The sequence below is a fragment of the Cataglyphis hispanica genome, chromosome 18 (genome assembly GCF_021464435.1).
Source record: "Cataglyphis hispanica isolate Lineage 1 chromosome 18, ULB_Chis1_1.0, whole genome shotgun sequence".
Taxonomy (NCBI): Eukaryota; Metazoa; Arthropoda; class Insecta; order Hymenoptera; family Formicidae; genus Cataglyphis; species Cataglyphis hispanica.
In genome coordinates this window covers 4312359-4333248 of record NC_065971.1, presented here as the reverse complement: position 1 = coordinate 4333248, position 20890 = coordinate 4312359, and the positions used below count along the sequence as shown (strand labels likewise).

The 20890-nt window shown below is 35.8% G+C and overlaps 1 protein-coding gene across 1 annotated transcript; it reads right to left on the bottom strand.

The window, feature by feature from the left end:
* Positions 1 to 957: 957 nt before the first annotated feature.
* On the bottom strand, positions 958 to 8032 carry LOC126856293 (homeobox protein Nkx-2.5-like). Its single transcript, XM_050604693.1, has 3 exons — positions 6701 to 8032; positions 2863 to 3079; positions 958 to 2712 (listed from the first exon to the last, which is right to left on the bottom strand). The coding sequence occupies exons 1-3, from the start codon at positions 7170 to 7172 to the stop codon at positions 2388 to 2390; spliced, it is 1014 nt and encodes a 337-aa protein (XP_050460650.1). The 5' UTR covers positions 7173 to 8032; the 3' UTR covers positions 958 to 2387.
* Positions 8033 to 20890: the final 12858 nt, after the last annotated feature.

Below are 20890 nucleotides of genomic sequence, written 5' to 3'. Positions count from 1 at the left end.
TTAATTACATTAATTAATACGACGACTTCTATCCATAGTCTGTATTGGTAGTTGAAACGTGCGCAATAGAAAATCCGTGGTGCTGCAGACTTTATAGTCGCTTCTGCAGTCCATTATTGCTTCGTTTATAACAGTTCTAAACATTGTAAAGTCATAATGCTCTCTCGTGCTAAACGAGGCCTTGTGTCGATGTACAATCGCTATTAGTGCCGAAACTCGTAATAATTTGCGGCTTGCGTCACGAAAATTATACTGACCACTATAGTTTGTTGATACTCAGAAATGCCAAAAATACGAATTACGAAATGGGGATAGATGATTTTTTATTTGGGAATTTTTGTATATTTTTGTATAAAATGTACCGTTTATTTATTTTTTTTTTTTTTTAACTTTTTATAAACTATTTAATCAGATATCTAGAACATTTAAAAATGTATTATTATTTTTTTTCGTTTCTTTGAATAATTTCCATCGTAAATTAATGTTGTTGAAAGAATAATATATTGCAATAATACATAGCTTGTAAAATATTTTATATGTATATAACTTCCATGAGAAATGAAGCTATATATGTATGCATGCAATTAAAACTTAAGAAGTCTAAACAAATAAATTAAAAACTACTAATTCTCTTCTTAACATCTCGAAGACCGCCCCATAAGGATTTATGCGGCGGAATGTAAAAGGCGTTTCGGCGAGCGGAATGTAACATTTTTGTTTACAACAGATGAGTGTCAGATCTAGATTTTTTCTCGTCCGTCGGTTAAGCTTGCTCGTCTCCGCGTCTGAATAAACATATCTGATGTCTGCTCGGCCCACCCAGATGCAACCATTAAAACCCTTATGAGAAAGTCAGTTGCAATACCGATGAGAAAACTCATTTTTCCACCTGCAATGTTGCGCTTTTTCCGAATTGAAGGAAAATAGGAAAAATGTGGAGAGAACATACGCAGTAGATTCTGGATGATGTACATATATTTAAAGACATTTACGTGATCATCTGGGTGTACTTAAACAATAAATTGAATTTGAACATAGTACACTCGTGACGCACATTAAACAAATTGCATTAGCATTAGATATTTAATTTATACTTTTTATACATTGCACACAGTCCGCTAGTAATTGCACATTGTTTTAGAGGTAATTCGAAGAACACATTTTCCCTTTTCACTTAAGAATCATGCGTCGCAATTTATACGTCTGCCAATACTTTCCCAATTAATGTAAAAAGCACTAGATGTCATTTGGCATGTTGCAATATAATAGTTGTATACAATATCATCTCCGTTTCCCTTCGAGATATGAAACTTTAAAGTTAAGGAATATACATCAAAAAGTCAATAAAAAAAAAAAAAAACATTAAATTAGCAGTTTGTGAAAACTTTATATTTTAGTTTTCCCAGTTTTTTAAATTTAAAGTTTGATATCCCAGATAACAGAGGAAATAGAGGAGACCCAATATTTCGCATTTTATACATTTATTTACAGGCTAATTTACATCATTACTGAATTACAATAAATATCTGATAATTTCAAATAGCTCTAAGATGAGTAATAAATCCAATTATTATGCATATTATTATGAGTCTAAGAATCCGACTTTTTGTATGAAGTGCTCATATATTGAAATACAATTGAAAGGCTTAACAGTAAGTGTGAAGAGAGCGTATTTTATAGATAAGCTACTGAAAAATATCATAACTTGTTAGTAACATTTAGTGTAGTCGTATTTTGAACATATCCTTTGATATGATATTATAAAAAAATGCAAGATACACTTTTTTGTGAAGAACCTCATAATTTAACAAATAAATATCTAAAAATTTAATTTGATTGATGATTTGATTTAATTGACTAATGTATCAGTGTTTTTTGACTGAATTTTTAACATTGAGAATTTAAATTGTGAATATAAAGTGTTAATGTTATAAAATATTTTCTTTTTTTTTTTTTAGAATCATCATTAAATCTATTTTGTTTATTTCAAGAAAAATATGCTATTATATGTGAAATGTAATGAATGAAAACCATATAAGAGGTGATTCTACCGTATTTTTTTCTCTTGCAGATATATGATAAATTTGAATATTAGCTATAAAAATTATATCTTGATTTTAAATGAACAATTTGTTAAATAATTATATATCCTTTTCGCCGAAATAAATTTAACATTGGAATTCGTTTGCGCTACCTAGATCAGTTTTGATGATCAAGTCATTAAACACATTTTTAGTCATAAATTTTAAAAGTCTTCTCTCACGATATTTTGCAATAACTAAGATATCGTTATTCTATAAATATGATTGTATTTTACATGATGCACGAAAGTGATCAGTTTGAATGATATGAAACGATACTCGAAATTTTCACGAGCGATCTATCGTTCATTTCTCGTTCTTGATTTTCGAGATTTGATTTGGATGAAAATCAGACGCGATCGGGCTTTGTACCTGAACGTGGGTGGCGTGTAGGGGCGGACAGAGTAGCGGATGATACGGGAGACAATAATATGGGAAACCGCCGAGCGCTTTGTTCGCGGGGTGAATTTGCGGGCTCGACATTTGGCCGGGAAGTTGTCCGGAACCACGAAGAGGCAATCCCCTCAAATGCTCGTCCGGATGTACCAGGACGCGTACAGCCACGCGCCTGGCGCTTCCAGAATTAACGAGGGCGCCTAATTCCTGCTGTTGGCGCCGCTTGGTCTTGTATCTGAAGTAAAGTCAACAAGGATATTTAAAATCGCAAGACAAGGAGATTTGTAATCCGTGTAATATAAAATCGGCCTCTCTCTTTTCGAAATTTTTATATCAAATCTGAAATTAATTTGACGTATAAACGTAGATGTATAAAAAATTATACCGTCGATTTTGAAACCAGATCTTGACTTGTGTCTCCGTCAATTTCAAGCCGCGTGCCAAATCCGCCCTTTCTGGACCCGACAAATATTTTTGTGCGGCAAATCTTCTTTCTAATTCATAGACTTGTGCGTGCGAGAATGCCGCTCTGCTGCGCTTTTTTCTATTCTGCAAACTTTGCCCCGAATTTTGCGTTTCGTATGCGTCGTCTTCCACTTCATCTGTAAGATATGGACGTATAAATTTTTATTTTAGAAATAAAATCTCTCACAGTTTCTTTTACATGCTCTGTTACGGATAACGTTAAGTTAATAGAGGCTTTATTTTAAATTATTTTTATTATAATATATTACAAAAAAAAAAGAGAGAACGAAAGAGAAGAATTTTCAATCTTTTGCATATCAACAAACAAACCCCATTTTTCAAATAACGCGAACTTGCCGAGCTCAAATTCATTTGCGGATAAATATTTAGATTGACGCGAGAATCTGCAACTATAAGCAGTAAAGCAATCGTTTAGCCCGAAAGTCGGGGAGTAACCATCAGCGAGCGGCCATAGAAACGGCGAACGATCGGGGAGAGAAAGAGAGAGAGAGAGAGCTTCGTTGCTTTTGATGTCTCGTACAAACATTAACACATGTACTCGCTACTCCGACATGTTTACGCTTCTGTTCCGCGGTAATTCTCCTCTAAGTTTAACCAGTGCCACTAGAGTACAATCATATTGCAGATCACGCTAGCTTCTTCTACTTGGCAATGCGCTTGATCTGCTACTTTGCAATACAAATATCTTATTATAAACAAAAAGTAATATACCATTTTTTAACCAAAAGAATAAAATTAAATTGTTGACAAAAATATCTCGTACTCTTTGTTAACTTTATACGCATTATCGAGGTATATTTGTATGTTCCTTTTTTTGAATTATTTGAATTCATTTCATAAAAAATTCATATATATTAATTAAGAATAGTATATTATTTTAGATTCAATTTATATTTTTGTAAATTTGTTTCGATGTAACGTTACAATTTTGGCCGTTCTTTGTTCATGAAGATTGCATCGAAGAAATGATCGAATTCAAGTTCTTTAGTTTAAATTTTAATATCTAAAAAATATTGTGCCTTTGATAGAAAAAAAATAATTCTCTAGAATCATAATAATTTGTCAACGAGATATCATATTTAAAGAAGATTTATAAAAATTATTTTTTATAATTTATTAAATTTTATATGGAAATATAAATAATTATACTTGTTACTTCTATAACTTTCAAATTAATAGATAAAAAAAAAACACAAAAATTAATAAGTTTTTCTACATCAGTAGATTTTCGCGAATTTTTTAATGGTGAAGTTCTTCGATTATATGAAGTATTATAATTATTTCGCGCTTAAAACGCGCTCATCCTACGTCAATGTTTATCGTCGGTGGTCAGCAGGGGATACGGAGCATTTAGAGAGATCTATATTTGATCACTTTCGACGTCAACTAGATGCCATCTCGTCCGGCTAATGCGTCCATCCTTCGGCGCTCGTCAAACATCCTACACCGCATCTATATCGAGAGTTCAGTTCCAGACGAGCAAGTGGCGTCGACTGACTCTGTGATTACATCGATGATCCTTTGAAACCACTAAAACGCTTTTTGGTTCCTCCTACCTGTCTTAGCTTAGCTTGACGATGGGCGAATATTGGAAAGAATTTTCCCACTTATTACCGTAATAAAAAATTAAGAATAATATATTTTACGACAACGTCGATATGTCTTTCGGTTATGTCCATTATTATATTAAATGACTAGAGAGATTTTCCCTCACGAAAGTGAACTCATAATTTTCTGAGTGCACCTTGAATCGGTGCCAGCTCGTGCCTGTCTCTTCACCCCCGGTCGCTGCAAACAATATGCTACCGTACGCGGCTCGTGCGGTTTCAGGTGACGATTTTTCATTTAAGGTGTGTCTTCGTAAAGTTAATTATCGTATAATTTTTTGTGACGCTATCTTTATCAGATTTTTTAAATGAAATCTTATAATCATATATTTTCTCTATATCTATAATCTCTTCTGATTGATTTTTATTTGCAATACACATCGACATAATTTTAGGAGCACAATTATTATAAAATATTTGAAATATTCTAAACAAATAATCGTAACCAAATATATCTGCTAAATACAAAAATAAAAATAAAGAGTTACAATTAGTTATAATTATATAGTTCTATATTCAAAATCTTGCGAAAATCTTTTATTATTATATAACAATTCTATAAGGATAGAAATTGTGTGTATATCTCACCACAAAAGCTGTTAATCATGATTGATTTCTCGAGCAGCCAGTGCGAGGGAAAATATCTCTGTTTACTTTTATATTAAGATAACACTATTCGGCTATGTAATTCAATACTTGCTCTTCGTATCGCACTAAAGAGGGCGAATATATATTACGAAAAAATGGATGTGGTACGAGGGAATACAAAGATTAATTAGGAAATATCGTTGTAGCGATAATTCGCGCAAAAATTAAATTAATAATAATACTCGAAATGAGCAACTTTGATTTAGCGGAGATAATTTTTCGATAACAGTTGCGTTCCGAATTCGAAAGCAATCTGTGATCTGACCATCGCTCGCCGCTTTTATTAACGCGATCTTCTCAAAAGATTTCGACTCTTCAAAATGACAAATCTGTTATCTCCGTGTGACTTTCTTTATTATTATGTGTTGTTATGAGGAGATGACAAAGCGGTTCGTCTGAAAGTTGTTTATTGAGGCACGCATGTTTTTCTTGTTGACGCATGTTTTTCTCATTGACTTTAATGTCGTCTCAAGATCGTCTCGTATTAACTTTTACGCTTCAACTTTTACGATACAATATTGATTATAAGGGCTTTTATATAAAACTTATATATATATATATATAGGCGACAGAAATGAGCACGATTTTGCTACACTTCAAATTGTTTCAAACAATCACTATATGCTATACGAAAAAAATAAATTCATATAAATTTAATTTATTAAATAGAAAATATATGCCATTCTACGTGCAAAATATACTGCACAACGTAGATATAGTGCAAGCGGATATAAGCGATTAATGATAAGAATTATTGGTATTGTGTATAATACCTAGCACTATATCTGTCATCAATAAATCAATCGTGAACATTTACTCGGAAATAGTTAGCGATCGTAACCTTGATCTAAAAGAGTTTTTGAGGTAATCCACGGGGATCCTTGCATGCTCTCGAGACAGGGGAACAGAGTGTGGCCAGAGATTGAACAAGTGCAAGAAGTAATCGGTACTCGTGACGTCTGCCGAGTCGAGTGGCACTTATGCTACTAAAATTACATTCAATTATGTTATCTGCGCTCGGGTTAAACTTTAAAAACCCTTGAAGGAGCTCGCCTGTTACGCGCGTATCTGCTTAAATGACCTCTTAAGCCCGCATCCTCGTGCCCGACATAAAATCATCCGGCAGATCACCGTCTTCCACAATTTCCAAGATATTGTTTTCTCTTTCGCGTGAGATATTAAAATATAATTTCTAGCATCTATAGATTTCGAAGAGATTTTCTTTAACATTATTTTTCTCAATTTTTCATTATTAATAACTGATCATTGTAACGGTCACGGTTTTATACAATATCCTTATGTCTATTAAATTATTATATTTTTTATCTACATTATTATTCTATTTAATTTAATATAAAATTGATATACGAGAGAAGAATCTTGATGGGGTACTTTGACATCATTTTCAATGACAAGATTTGTAACACGCTTTTTGTCGCGTTATCGCGCAAGGGATATTAATTCGCGAACAATATCACGTACCTAAATACTTGTTTTTACTCATGTCCAACGCTTCGTCCTGCTGTCTGTGAGAAGTCTCCATCGGCTCCTTAACAGGCTGATACGCCGTCAGATTTTCCAGAGTCTCGAGATGATGCTTGAACGTTCCCTGGGTTAAGTGGGGGATATTTCCAAAATTCGATAAGTTTGCTTCCGCCAGATTTCTTCTCAGGATATCCAGCTCGTGCGCCATACTCAGCTCCGGGGTGGGCAATCTCGGATAATGAATCCCCTGATCATGATCGTAATTTCCGTCGAGCTGCTCGTTCTCTGCTACGCGCTCGTAATCCCGATTGTGTCGTCTCATCGGCGCGGAAACCACGGCCTGGATTTTCTCCAAGTCGCATCTTCTCGAATCCGCGCAGGAGGTTCTCCGGCTTAGGATGTCGGCGATGCTGAAGGGAGTCGGTTGAGAAGGTTTCGGCGAGGCTTCGCTGCGCTTATCGTCCTCCATCAGTCCGTATTTCGCTACTACGAGCTTTCTCGCGGATCTCGCAATAATTACTCGCCTAAAAACTGTCTAAAAAATGATTTCTCTCACACTCTTTCTAATCGTCTCTTTTAAATTTTTTCAATCTTTTTTTTCATAATTACGATTGTTGATTATGATGCATACATGAGAAAACTCGTCGCGTCACATGACATATGAATGGTCACCAAGTTTCACTCTCTTCTGTCTTTTCTTTTTTAATTTTTATAGTTCTTTTTCACCTGTTACGAATTTATTGAAGCTGAAAGATTATACACCGAATTTTCTCAATCACTCAACTGTCACTCTCGCTCGTTACCAGCGTCGCCGACACGTCGGAGCGGAGAATCGACCGACGAATGCTAGATGTCTTCCGCGTTCACATAATCTCTGGGGGCTCTCGAGCAGCCAGAGGATCGCTGGTAGGCCGACTGGCGTTATTAATTGTTATTCCCAAGTGCTCCTCGACCCTTTCGATTCGAGTGTGCTTCGGTCAAGTGTGCTTGTCGCCCGCGGAGACTTATTTTTCGAATTACCACACTCAACCCGCGACTTCTCCCTTCCTCCCTCGCAAAGAGCCTCCCTCTTTTGCCCGAACAACCCCCACCTAAGAGACGCTTGCTCTTCTTTGCCTTTCTCTCTCTTTCCGTCTCTTTCTATTCCATGAAAGTCTCCCTAGTTTTACATAGATGATCGCGAAACGATTTTGACGAAGTTCAACGTTTATCAAATTCTGACTATGTTCTCATCGAATATCGATCTCTCGCTACGTATTGAAGAGATGATCCACCTCTCCTCTCATTAACCGACGAGTTCGCGTCGGTGCTTCTCGTTGCCCACCCTCTCTCGATCCCGACTCTCCCGAGCTTGCACACGCGAGTTCTGAGATAGGTGGAGCTTTAGATGTTCTACGTGCGACCGGATGCGATGCTTCCGTTACGACGCAAGCCTCGCCCTACAACCAATCCGTCGCTTTTCCCTCGACTCTGCTTTTCCGCGATGGCCAATCCAGACGGAGGCGCGAATCGGGAAATATTCCGCGACGGAGTGGGATTGCGGGAGATTTTTAGATCATCGTAGTCGTCGCGACCCCGCCGGAATCGTACGGGCACTTTAGAGATTTTCTCGTTTTCTCATCCGTGTCAGCGAGGAATGATAAAAGGCTCCTTAAGTTTTTGCGACGAAGCAATCACTCACGGTCCTCGTATGCGTCAATAATTTCATAATTGATGTGTACTTTGCGCAATCGAGATTACTTATATTAATATTTGATTAAAATGTGTGCTTTAATATATTAAGATAATAGTTATCTAGTTCAATCAGATTAAAATTCATTAAATTTTAAAATATTTTCTTTGCAGCAAAATAAAATTGCTAGGTTTGTATTTAATAAATCCTACATATTTAATCAATATATTATAATATAATTATTAAAGTTATTTTTTTACTTGTCTTTTATATCATATTATTTTTCTTTAATTATTATGATGTACATTAGCCACATCTTTTATTGATCCAATTTTTACATACTCATTCATTTTGAAAAGAATTAATATTAAAATATTAATCATGACTGCACGACCACAACGTATATTTAATCCTTATGTCTCTAGATATTTGATTTGTGCAAGACCGATAAATATTTTAATCTTATACTTTAATTTATCTTTAAATATATATTAATATATATTTAATAAAATTCCCCCCCACAAATATAAAAAAAGTTTCTTTTTAGATATACATTTTTAAAATACTTAATATAAAGTCTATAAAAAATTCATTTATTATAATATATTGATAAATATACATTAAGATATCTTAGCACACATTAAAGATAACATCTGAATAGAGATCCGATTTTTTAGGAGAAAAATTTGGAAGGGATGCTATAAAAATGTAACGTTTCGATATAACATCAAAGTTTTCTCCTCGTAAAGTATGACAGGAATTACGATTCGAGAGATCACGTCGCTGATGGATAAAAAGCGATCGAAGTCGAATACCAGTTGAATCACAGCTAATGCTTTCAAAAAGTTACTTCGCGCTCTCTCCATCTCTTCTTTCTCTGTACATAGGTACGAGCGAAGTAATATTAGGTACCTACGTACTCTCGTTTCTACGTTCTCTTTCTCGTCTCGATACGATACGAGAGAAACTGCGCGGTGCATATATAGGGTGTGCTTTACATAACAATCGTCGCTAAAGACTCGCGGCATTGTCCGCCACGTGCTAGCACCCGAGTTCCTATGGCGGTTTAATTAAGTGTGAACCGCAGGAACGCCTGACTTGACCCGATGATGATCTCGCGCGCGCACGAGATATCGATGAGAAAATACTTTTGCCACCCACCTTATTGGGCGAGATGCGTTATTCGTATTCGTCGGAAAGATGCATGTCGATTGTGGATTTTATAATTACAAAAATAATTGCAGATATTAATAAGTATAGAAAATAATTTCTGTACTTTATGCTTGTAAATATGCTATAAAGCATATTTTATGCAAATAAATTTCATTTATGATTATTATTATTTATTTTTTATCTTGATTGAAATTTTCATGTTAATCGTGCAAAATTGAAAAGAAGATAAAAATCAATAGCATTAGTAATAAAAGAATGTTTATTGTAATGTTTCAATGATCATTACATGATCAAACGATCTAAGAATACTTTTTTTTATATTTTTTAAAATAAATAACAGAATATTTAAACAAAACCTGACCGCTGCTGCTCCCTCAAATAAATATTTCTAAATTATCAAATATATAATTATTTAAAATATTATTTAATTATTAAGATTTATTTTTATTTATGTAATTATTTTCGTTTAATTATATCACAATAAAAGAAATCTGTCATTACTAGAAATAAGCAATAGGCAACTAGACATTGCAGATGACATACAAATTACATACTGATAATTATCTGTGGGTAAAAGTTTTTTTTAAATAAAAGATTGTACAAGGCATAAAGTGCTACTATTACGCTTTGAGCATCCGGATCGGAAATTGAAAAAACGACGTTCGCCATTTGCTCGTTACACTCCGTTATACGTAGATGATCTCGAGCCAATCTTAAGTCTACATACCAAGACCTCTTTTTCTCGATCCGATCTAATCAATAATAAATTATAGGGGGATGCGATGGTACGTCTCTCCCCTAAAGCTAAGGCTCTGACCCTCCCGCTCAATTGGTTGCAATTCTTAAAGACCTTAATTGGCGCGGAAAATTATACCTTATTTCAGTTACCCCCGAATAAGACCAGCGTCCGCCCTCCGCGTCGTCCTTTGCTCAGCCTCGCTATACTTTGTTGCCTCTCGTTTTCTCCTTCTTCTCTCGAATTTCTGCCACTCGGGTATTTTTTTTCTTTTCTACTGTGAGCAATCGCTCGAAATATCGAGATCGCGTGATGACGAACATCTAGAGCGGGTGAGAAACATTTATCGAGAAACATGTCATAAGTCACTGAATTACGTCGACCGATTAAGGGCCAAAGTGTTAGTCATTTATGAAACGAATTCTCTGTCAGTGAAACGCACATCTCGGCAGCATCCGTCCGTCGACTTCAGCAGTTGTCATTCTCGCGACAAGTCAGTCCCGTTGTGCAAAAAGTCACCGGCCTCGACGTTCGTCTCGAAGCCTCGCGGCTACCCTTTTAACAAGCTCGTCGTCGCCTGTCGCGCGAAGAGAGCGGCCGGAGATGTCCCATAAAATCAAATAGTTCCGTACGAGGCTTCTTCCGAGGCCCGATTTAACCGACAGTCAATAAAGACTTGTGTGTGAGCCAGCGCCGGCCGAGCGGCTCGTTCAACGACCGTATCGAAACGAAAGCGAAACGTTAACGTAAACTGAAAAACAATCGTCGGCTACGGCGGCTGTCACTCCAACGAGGAGTTGGCATCCGCGTGGCGAGTCATCTGTTCCCTACGCGGCCGCGGTCGTTTATTTTTCCAGAATGCCCGCTAAAACACCATCGTTTTGCCCGGGTCCTCCGAGTAATTTCGACTATTTATAACGAGGTCCACCTACCACGAGCTATCAAGGCGCTTTTTACGATGAAGGTGCTAACGCGAATCTCGATGAGTAATGCTTATTACGAAATAATCTTAATTTCTCGTGCAAGTACGAAGAGGCTATTTATTTATCTTATATATTTTTATATTTATGATAATAAAAAAATTGCCAATAATAATGCATTGTGAAAAAACGTGCTTATTAATTTATTAAATTTTCTCAAAAGTTGCTCAATTATTTTTTCTGCAAAAACGGGAGATACCTCTTGTTTCAATTTTTCTATATTTTGTTATTTGATGCTATTAATATATAATTATACAAATTTATATGTTCAAAAATCAGGTAATTTAAAAATAACTTGTACCTTGAACTTCAAATTCGATATGTGTTATTTGTGTAGCATTCAACTAATTTGTATATTTTTAAAATTTTCGTTATTATAGAACTTGAATTAAAATTTCAAATGCATATCATTTCACAACTTTTATTACAACGAAACTTATATATCTTTTTGTATTATAGAATTTTTGAATAATTATATATACAATTGACATATCAAAAAAAAGAAATTTTTAGAAGCCGGAAAAATAATAATTTCAATTATTATTAACCATTAGAAAAATTATTTTATTCTCGATATCGTATATTGATATTAGAAATTATATTATTCGTTTATATACATCGATAAATTTATATAAATAAATTTTCTTTTTTTTTTTTAAATTATTAAAGTATCAGATAATCGCGATTAAGCAGATACTTTGTGAATTCTAATTAACATATGATAGTTAAATATACGACGATAATAACGATCCAAGAAGTTGAAGAAGACACGTAGGAAAAGGAGAGAGGATCGTGCGAGAGATAGGAGGGAAGGATGATAGGAGAGAGAGAGAAAGGAGGAAGAAAGGAGAGAGAGGAAGAGTGAATGAGCGGGAGTGGCGGCGGCGCAGCATACACTAAGCACTAATATTACGTCTCTGGACTGACAGACGCGCGGACTTTAAAACCCAAGACTAACAAACAGTTAGCAGTCATCCGGTCTTCTTGTTTTTATATTCTTACGCGCGCGCGCGCGCGTTCACGCACACGGCCGCCCATATCGCGCGCCAGCGCTCGCGCGGAGTAAGTTTCTTCTCTCCCCCGTGTCTTACTGGTTACTTTCGCGTCGTCAAACAGCGATCGAAATTTCCTGCTCGTCTTCGCCGAAAGCAAGCAGAGAGATTTCCTGTCGACGGAGGGAGATTCGACAAGTCGAGCCCTCCTCAAAGTGAGAGCAATTTTTGTCGCTGCAAAAATTGTTTCTCTTAGGTATCATTCAAAGGATTGATTATTCTATTGCAAAATATTTAGAATCATCGTGCACGAATTTTATATGTACATGTATTTATGTGTGCGATAGACTTTATTATAGTTTATTATTATTATCTTTCTGATAAGATTATATATATGCAGATAAATTTAAAATTCAATAGGTAATAGATAATTCAATTTTCTTAACTTAAAATATAAAATTGAATTAAATTTTGAGAGGAATAAAGAAAGTGCAATAATATTTACAATGTAATAAACTGCTTATGCATCTTATTAAAGATCAGAGTTATGTGTGTGGAGAGATCTTTTATTTATTTTGACTCTGATATATTTTACACATTGCGATTTTCTCCGAAATCTTTGTAGGTAATAATTATATTGTGGATGTAGTCTACTTTCGTATTTATTAGTTGCCTATACTAATTACAATTTTAAAGTGATTATTTATTGATTGATTTATATAATTTTGGATTTTATATTTAAATAATCAAATAACTATTTGATTTAATAATTTAAAAATACAATATAAATATACATACATATACTTTTGTTCAAAAGAGACTAAAAAAATAACATTCTGATGGATGTGTGTGTATATATATATATATATTTTGTACCTAATTTTTGTACTTACATCGAGTAATAAAGATATCTGTTTTGATAAACTGAGATATTTGAGATAGTTATTTTATCATTAGAAGATATTAAAGAAAAGGAGAGAATTTTCTCTCACATATATATTAATGGTACATTCTCTGGCATTCATCTTGCAGTCTATCAGCTGATGTGAAAGCAGATTTCTCGGGAGGCTAGCAGCGGTGGGTTACTTCGAAGTAACTCACCATAGATGGCTGAAGATGTCCACAATTTGTATTCTCCTGAATGATCTCTCCTGCACATTCAGCTTTACCAGTAGAACGAATCGTAATAGCCCATAAATCCCCGTTTTTTTCTCTAGGCATCGGCTCCTTTTATTATTTTCGACCAAGCGAGTGTGAATAATCGAATAATTATCTTTCCAAGTCGTAATTAGGCCACCGCAGAAGGCTTTTTTTCCGAAGCCCCATCGTTTCAAAATTAAAACCTCGGACAGAATGACGTTCCGCGTAATAATACATGTATTTTATCTTACTAATTGTCTTGCACCTTCGAGGTAGATCGTCTGTGAAATGCACATGCTACTCTCAACCTTCGCAAATGCTAAGAATGCACTTTGCATGTACTATTAAAAAAGGGAAGCAAACAAATTTAATTATTACATAAATTCGCTGACATATAAAAATACATAATATAATTATTTCGTAATAATATCGCGAACAAAATAAATTATTGATTATTACATAATTACTTATTAATTAACGATATGTTATTTTATTATATCTGGAGTATGAATAATAATATTAAATACTTTAAAATGTGTATATTAAGATGTAAAACAAATATAGTCAATATGTTTCAAAATATAATCTTTTCTTTTTATGTGATTTATAAATGATATTGCTATAAATTGTTTAGATACCATGTAAATTTTCATTATCATGTTTCTTTTATATTTGGATACTGATTCGTTCTCAGTGAAAATTTAATCGATCCTATATATAATATCATACTTATTTTTAAAAATACATCAAATATTCAAGAATACTTAACTAACGTTAAATTTTTAATCGTCACTAAATTAGATGAAAAAAAAACTGTCAGTATAGACAAATTTGAAGTATTACATTTATTTTTTATGATATTTCCCTTATAGGAAATTGAGGAGCTTTTAGTTCATTTGAGATTAAAATACGCTCGTTTTTGAGATTATTTTGGGCAAGATTGCATATACGTGAAAAGTTAACAAGCTCAGGTAGATTCGTTGAAACGTCGTCATCATCAACGTTATATCTTTTCGCGGATAGTCCTTTCACCTTACCTCAAGGACTACGGACGAGAAAAAGAGGAGATTGGTCGGTCGGAATGAGCGATTCGCGAAAGGAAGAGAGCAAGGAAGAAATAAAGAGCATGGCGGACGCGGAGCGTGGCGGGACGCTGATAACTCCCGGGGGTCATGATTAATCAATTAGCGATCTCGGGATCCCCTTTAAAAATCGACGCCAGGAGAAGGGGGAAGGTCCGGGGCAAAAAAAAAAAAGGATAGCTGCCCAAAGGAGCCGCCGATGACGCGGCTAAATCCGCTGCTCGGACCGCACTGTCAACCGATTTTCGAAAAAATTCGATCACGTCGATTGTTTGCCTTGCCGATCGTACCGCACTTGGATTCCGCTTTGTCTTCTGTTTCTCGTAACGCAATTCTTCATCAACCGACAAATTCTATTATGTTGATTGAAGAATGAAAGTATTTCTCTTCATCCTTTCTAGCGACCTATTTCGATCTATTCAATCATGTAATTAGGTCGTATAATTAATTAAGTGTATACGATATTGAAATTTAATTATGGAAAAAAAATTTAATTTTAAAAACATTGAATTTTATTGAAATATTTCTCGTTTGTTGGCATTAAAAAGCTCAATTAATTTTTCTAGTGAAAAAATTAATATATTTTATTATTCTCTTTAACCATAAATTCAATTCCCGCGAGCTTCGAATACTACTCGTGTACATATATTGCAATATATTGTATAAGATCTAATCGTAATGTTGAAATCATATCTATGGTATCCGCATATTTTGGCACGCAGACGCACACCGCATGTTCAATCATAGGAAGCCCGAATTTTATTGTAGGTCCAAAAGCGGCCGCACAAACCCTTCGGATCACTCAAGGCGGTTATCTCTTCCTTTCTGAAAGCTTTTTATTTTATTGCTGCATCCTACAATACATACCTTAGGACGTGTTCTTACTTTTATTACGATAGTCCGCGTCGGCAGTCTTTGATTTAATTAACTCTTAAGTTCTGTACCTTGTCCGTTACCGACACGTTCCTCAAACGGCAAAGAGAAATGTCAAGAGAAAACCACTGCGTTTAGAACAGTATATCGATATTTGTGTTTAAACACAAAATAAAAATTAATAGAGATACCGACAACGTACTAAAGGAATTTAAGAACAGTATTAAAGGAATTAGTAAAGATGGAAATGTATTTATTGTTGATATTTGAATTAGTGTTCAAAAAAACCAAATGTTCAATTTTATCTTAATATTTCTCTATCTTTTTTTCGTATAAGACTTGAAGAATTTTGAAATCGATTAATAATGTATATAAGTATTACATACACAAAAGAGTTTATCGTTTTAATTTTTTTATTTAGTATTCGCATGATTTGACACTTGTGGAAATTACGAAATAAACACAATCTTATATTATATCGAAGAAAACTTTCTTGTGCTCTTGTCCAGCATCTTGTACCGCATTCACGAGAGACTGAATTGCCATGAATTATTAATCAGAGATACCTGACTTAGTTATTACTTAGTGAGATATTTACAACTTTATATTACGAAGAGAAAAATTGCTTGATAAATTGATCAGGATAATCGATTAATTAAATGATTATTAATCGTGCGAGTTGATGATAAACTCACATCGACGGATCATCTTTTTTTCAACGGCAATGACTAGTTTGGCTAATATTGTAACATTTTATAACATAATTGTTTATATCCCTAATATAGATAGCATAGTTTTCTTTCATGATTGACTAACGTGCTAAATCGCGAGAGAAAGTATTGCGAGATTCTTTGCTCATATTTATTTATAGATTCAATCACAATTAGTCATTCGATTAGTCATACATTTTTTTCATTCTTCGAAGATTGTAGATACACATGAGTCTAAGAATCGCAATCAAGATGTGCATTGAAATATAGAGATAACGTACTTCATATTTCATTAATGATTTAAGCCGTTCTTTCTTACATATAAAATTTCCATCGCATATATTGACTTATATTTCGTTTCGACGTATTATCTAAAAAAAAAAATGCCAAATACAATTAATTTATAAAGATCCAGAAAGAAAGCCACATCTCTTAAAGATGATCTTTAGAAGATATAATCGGATAGAAAAGATCGTTGATGCGGATAAGCAAAAATTTTCCAAGTTCAGCGCGGCGAAACGATCGATCTTGTCATCGAGTAGTGAGAAAATTACTGGCAAGACTCCTCGACTAATTGTTTAATTAGGGTTTCCGTGTATCTACGTGAGATCTAAGCTGCCCGTGGGCAGCAGAGGAAGGGAGGCAGGTAGGTCTCGATCTCTCCAGGATCGCTCGATCTTGTCGCGCCTTCGGGACCGAGCACTCGTGTGACCCGCTAATTTCCCTAATAGATTAAATATCGGAAGAGGTTGTCATTTGGTTGGCACGCTAAGTGAGGTGAGCACCGAGCACCATTGTTTCACAAACAAAAGCCGGCCGCTTTGCGAGTCATGGCGGCGCTCTTTGAACGCCCCTCGACCAATCAGCGGCCGCCTTTAGAGCGCCGAGTACAAAAGAAACCGGCCGGAGATGATTGAGATTTTCTGTGTGTACTGCCGCTGCCTTATTCATCTCGCGAAGAGAGAAAGAGACGGAGGTAAGAAGAAGAAAGGGAAAAGAGAAAGCGCATCGATGCTGGAGCATGAGAGAGACGAAGGAGAGCTGAGAGTTTGTTCGAAATAGATGATATCGACAAACGACACATCGATCGACAAGAGATTCGGTAAAGACGAATATTTAATTTGCATATAATTCAATTTTTTTTACAAGCATATTTCAAGGCTAAAATCAGCAGCGGATTAAGCGGCGCTTATTAAATTTAATAAAAAGCCAATAAACATGCTTACCACTGAATTATCGTTTTTACACGCGTACGCATAATACGTCATATGGTGCCTAAATGTAGCGTTTCACGGAAACGTACTTATAGAGCATATAATATGCGTCCGGTACTCTCGTCTCGACTGTTTCTGTGAAACGGAAGAGTGACGGCTGCCAACTGTGAACAATTCCAGCTTACGTGTCGAAGGAAAGTAAATGACTCTTTTGAAATTCAATAGTTATTGCGGTTTCGCATAATCTCGAATCAGCACAAGATCTACGAATTCAGAATTCCAAGAGTCAGTCGTCTATTTCAAGCAAAATATGACCATCTGTTTTTTTACATAAAAATTGTTTTAAAAAATAACTTGGAATTTAGAAAAATTTTGATCGAGGAAAGTTGCGGGAACTGAGCGTTCGCACACCCAGTAATTTAAGATTATTGATGGCGACAATGCAATCACAACAAACCGCAACCCTCTTATCGATTCTCTTTCCGTGGAAAGGCCGAACTACCAGACACGCTTCTGTCAAAATACATGTCGGATACCATGAAACGATTGGAGGAAGCGCAGCAACGAAACCGGGATTATAAGATAGACGCGAAAAGAGGAAGGAGACAAAAAACGGACGACGACGACGAAGCCGCGCGCGCGGGGGCGAGCGGAGTTAATGTGAAAGAAGAAGAGGCCCCCTCGCGGACTTACGACCCTCGGTCGACCGCGGACCGGACTAATGATCGAAGAAAGAAGCCGCCTAAACGACCCGTGTCCTCGGGTGTTAGGGCTCTCCTTGGATCGGGCCCGGATTCGCCGTAGAATCTAAAAGAGCCTCCTCGTTACCCAACTGCTGGAGACGCCGGCCGTGGGAGTCACCACGATTTTTGCACCCGCGAAAACGGAAGTGCGCGAAACTTAACTCGAAATTGTTTAAAATGGGATCTAATTAAAATGTTACAACATGCAACAACAAATCACAAAAAATAATAAAAATTCTCAACAAAAAGTCTCAACAGAAATTTAAAAAACATTTAAAAATGTTTAAACAACTTTTAAATATTATAACATGTCTATATTTTTTTTTCTTTTTTTTTTTTTTTTTAATATTTCAGAGCTTCATGTTTGATTTTTTATTATTCGTTTTAATATTTGTTTCGCATCTAACAAGATATGTATTTACAATAACTGGAAATTTGATAATTCTCGAGCTTATATAATTTGTCGTTCAACTATAAATCATTCGATTCTTACCAGAATGCTATAAATATTCTAGACATTCCAGACTTCGATTCAGAGAATGGTTAACACGCGCCGTCTGTCTATGGAATTCCGATTATTTTTGCGAATCCATGATGTCGACAGAGAAAGTGAGGGATAATTTTTGCTGTCACGTTTCGTAACTTTCTACGAGAATTCATGAAACAGACGCAGCTTTTTACACTTCCTCGCGGCATAGACGTCACCTCGTAGACATCCCACGGCGACGGGTGTCGAGAAGCGGTGAAAAAAACATATATACACACATATATCGAGCGATTAACCAAACGAGACAGGGGTATCTCCCCGTATCGAACATTATCTGGCCCATGTCGAAACACCAGTGAGCGATTTCGTCCGTCTTGTTCGTTCCCTCGCTCGCTTCATCTCAGTCACACCCCCATGACACGTTCTAACCCCGTCCCGCTTATATAGCTCAGCGCAATGCCCACCGGTCGTCCTTGTCGCACACATCTCCCTTGCTCACCACACCTTCTATCACTCACTTGCTCTCTGTCTCTTTCTCTCTCTCTCTCTCTCGTTCTCGAATTCCCCTCTAATAGTTGTGTCTCTCTCTTATGGATCCATGGTAGACTCGCCGTGTTTTCCTTCCTCGCATCGCTCGCTCTCACTCTTCCTCGATCGATTCTCTCGCTCGCGCTCGAGCGACGCGCATGGCGCGTATAATTTTCATATAGTTCCTTCTCGCTCTCAGCCGTCGGCCGGCGAGCGAGCCGTCGAGCTCTCTCGCGCCCGTGGCGGCGCGGATGAAGGAGAGCGGCGCCCTTTGAAGTCCAGTTGGGAGCCAATTACACGAGTCACACAGGGCCGCACGCACCGCGCGATGCGGCCGCGGTACCGAAAATATTATTGCGCCCTCGCGCGCTCAGAGATCGATTAAAATCGAGAATTATGATCGTAGGCACGCGGAACGCGCCATGGAAAAGATGCGATGGTTGTTGAGGGGAGCGAAGGGGGGAAGGGTAAAAGAGGAAAAGGATTAAGCGCTTAAATTAATTAACGATCGAAACGACAGTGACGACTGTGCACGGAAGCTGATGGGACTCGCGGTTAATTATATGATTCGTTGATTAGCGGTGAATTGTCGAGAATAATTGAAAGAACGGGGCTTAGTGCAAATAAAAGTGGTTTTTTTATTGCACAAGTGACAAATTTTTGAGTTAGGAAAATTACAATTGCGATAGAAAAACTACGATTACTTATCGTTTTGTATAAATACTTTTACATGTCGGTATTTATAAATATGTTAAAAATTATTTGATTTGAAAATTTGATTTTTTAACGCGTAATCTTTTTTTAACATATAATTTTTTTTTTTTTTTTATCTAAATATTTTTTTCTCTTACTCTTGTCTAAAATTTGCGCACTTAATAATTTTGCCTATGCATCACATTTTTTCAAATGTATTTAACTGTTAATTTTTAACAATCTTTTAATTAATCTGGATTGCATCAAGTATCAAAATTATAATAGCAATTATATAGAATATTGCTTGCGTAATGAATCTAACTTATCGTCCATGATCTGAGCAACTTGTTAACGCTTATTAGACACGTAAATGCTTATTAATACGATGGTAATGCGAAGGCATCGAAAGGATCGAAGGCCGGCATCATGCGCGTTTTGATACGAATCGTTAACCGTGACTAAACGGCTAATTATCTTGTCCAAGTTTTTACGTTGCATGAATCGATCATATGCGCCGATAAAATATTCTTCGTTCAAGAATCGTATACTCATAGTATAATATATGATACATAATTCGCTTGATTTATTCCATTTCTGGTAAATTGGAAAATGCCTATTAGAAATTCTCATCGTAACAATGTACGAAGAAAATATTTCTTTCTTGCAAGTATTCACCATAAACCCACACACACACACACACACACACACACACACACACACATAAAATGTGAGATTTATACATTTAAGGATGAAATATATAATTTTTCTTTAAATGTATAATATATAACAATTGCAAATTTTATATATATATATAAAATGATTAGATAAAATTTACATAATTTTATTCAATTGACGAAAAGTTGAGAGATGTAAAAAATCACTGACAATTGTATGATTGTTTTTTTTTAATGGATGTCACAAATTAGAGATTCGCGATTCCGCGCTTACGCGAATACAATTTACTAACGAAAGGATTAAAAATCAATTTCGGGACCTAAAATATGGCACATTGCGTTTATTGTTGCTCCAACCATGCACGTGCCTATCCGCGACACGGTGCTTGGTACGGCGCACTATAGCGGTCCGATGCCTACAAACACCCACATGTTTTCGTATCCGCGCGGGAACGATCGGGTGAGACTGCTGTTAGGGAGAGGGGGGGGA

Coding starts and splice junctions, on each gene's coding strand:
- LOC126856293 (XM_050604693.1), bottom strand. CDS start 7,172: ATGGAGGACGATAAGCGCAGCGAAGCCTCGCCGAAACCTTCTCAACCG. Junction 3,080..6,700: donor GAGTAAAAACAAGTATTTAG/GTACGTGATATT, acceptor CATATCTTACAG/ATGAAGTGGAAGACGACGCA. Junction 2,713..2,862: donor ATCTGGTTTCAAAATCGACG/GTATAATTTTTT, acceptor ACTTTACTTCAG/ATACAAGACCAAGCGGCGCC.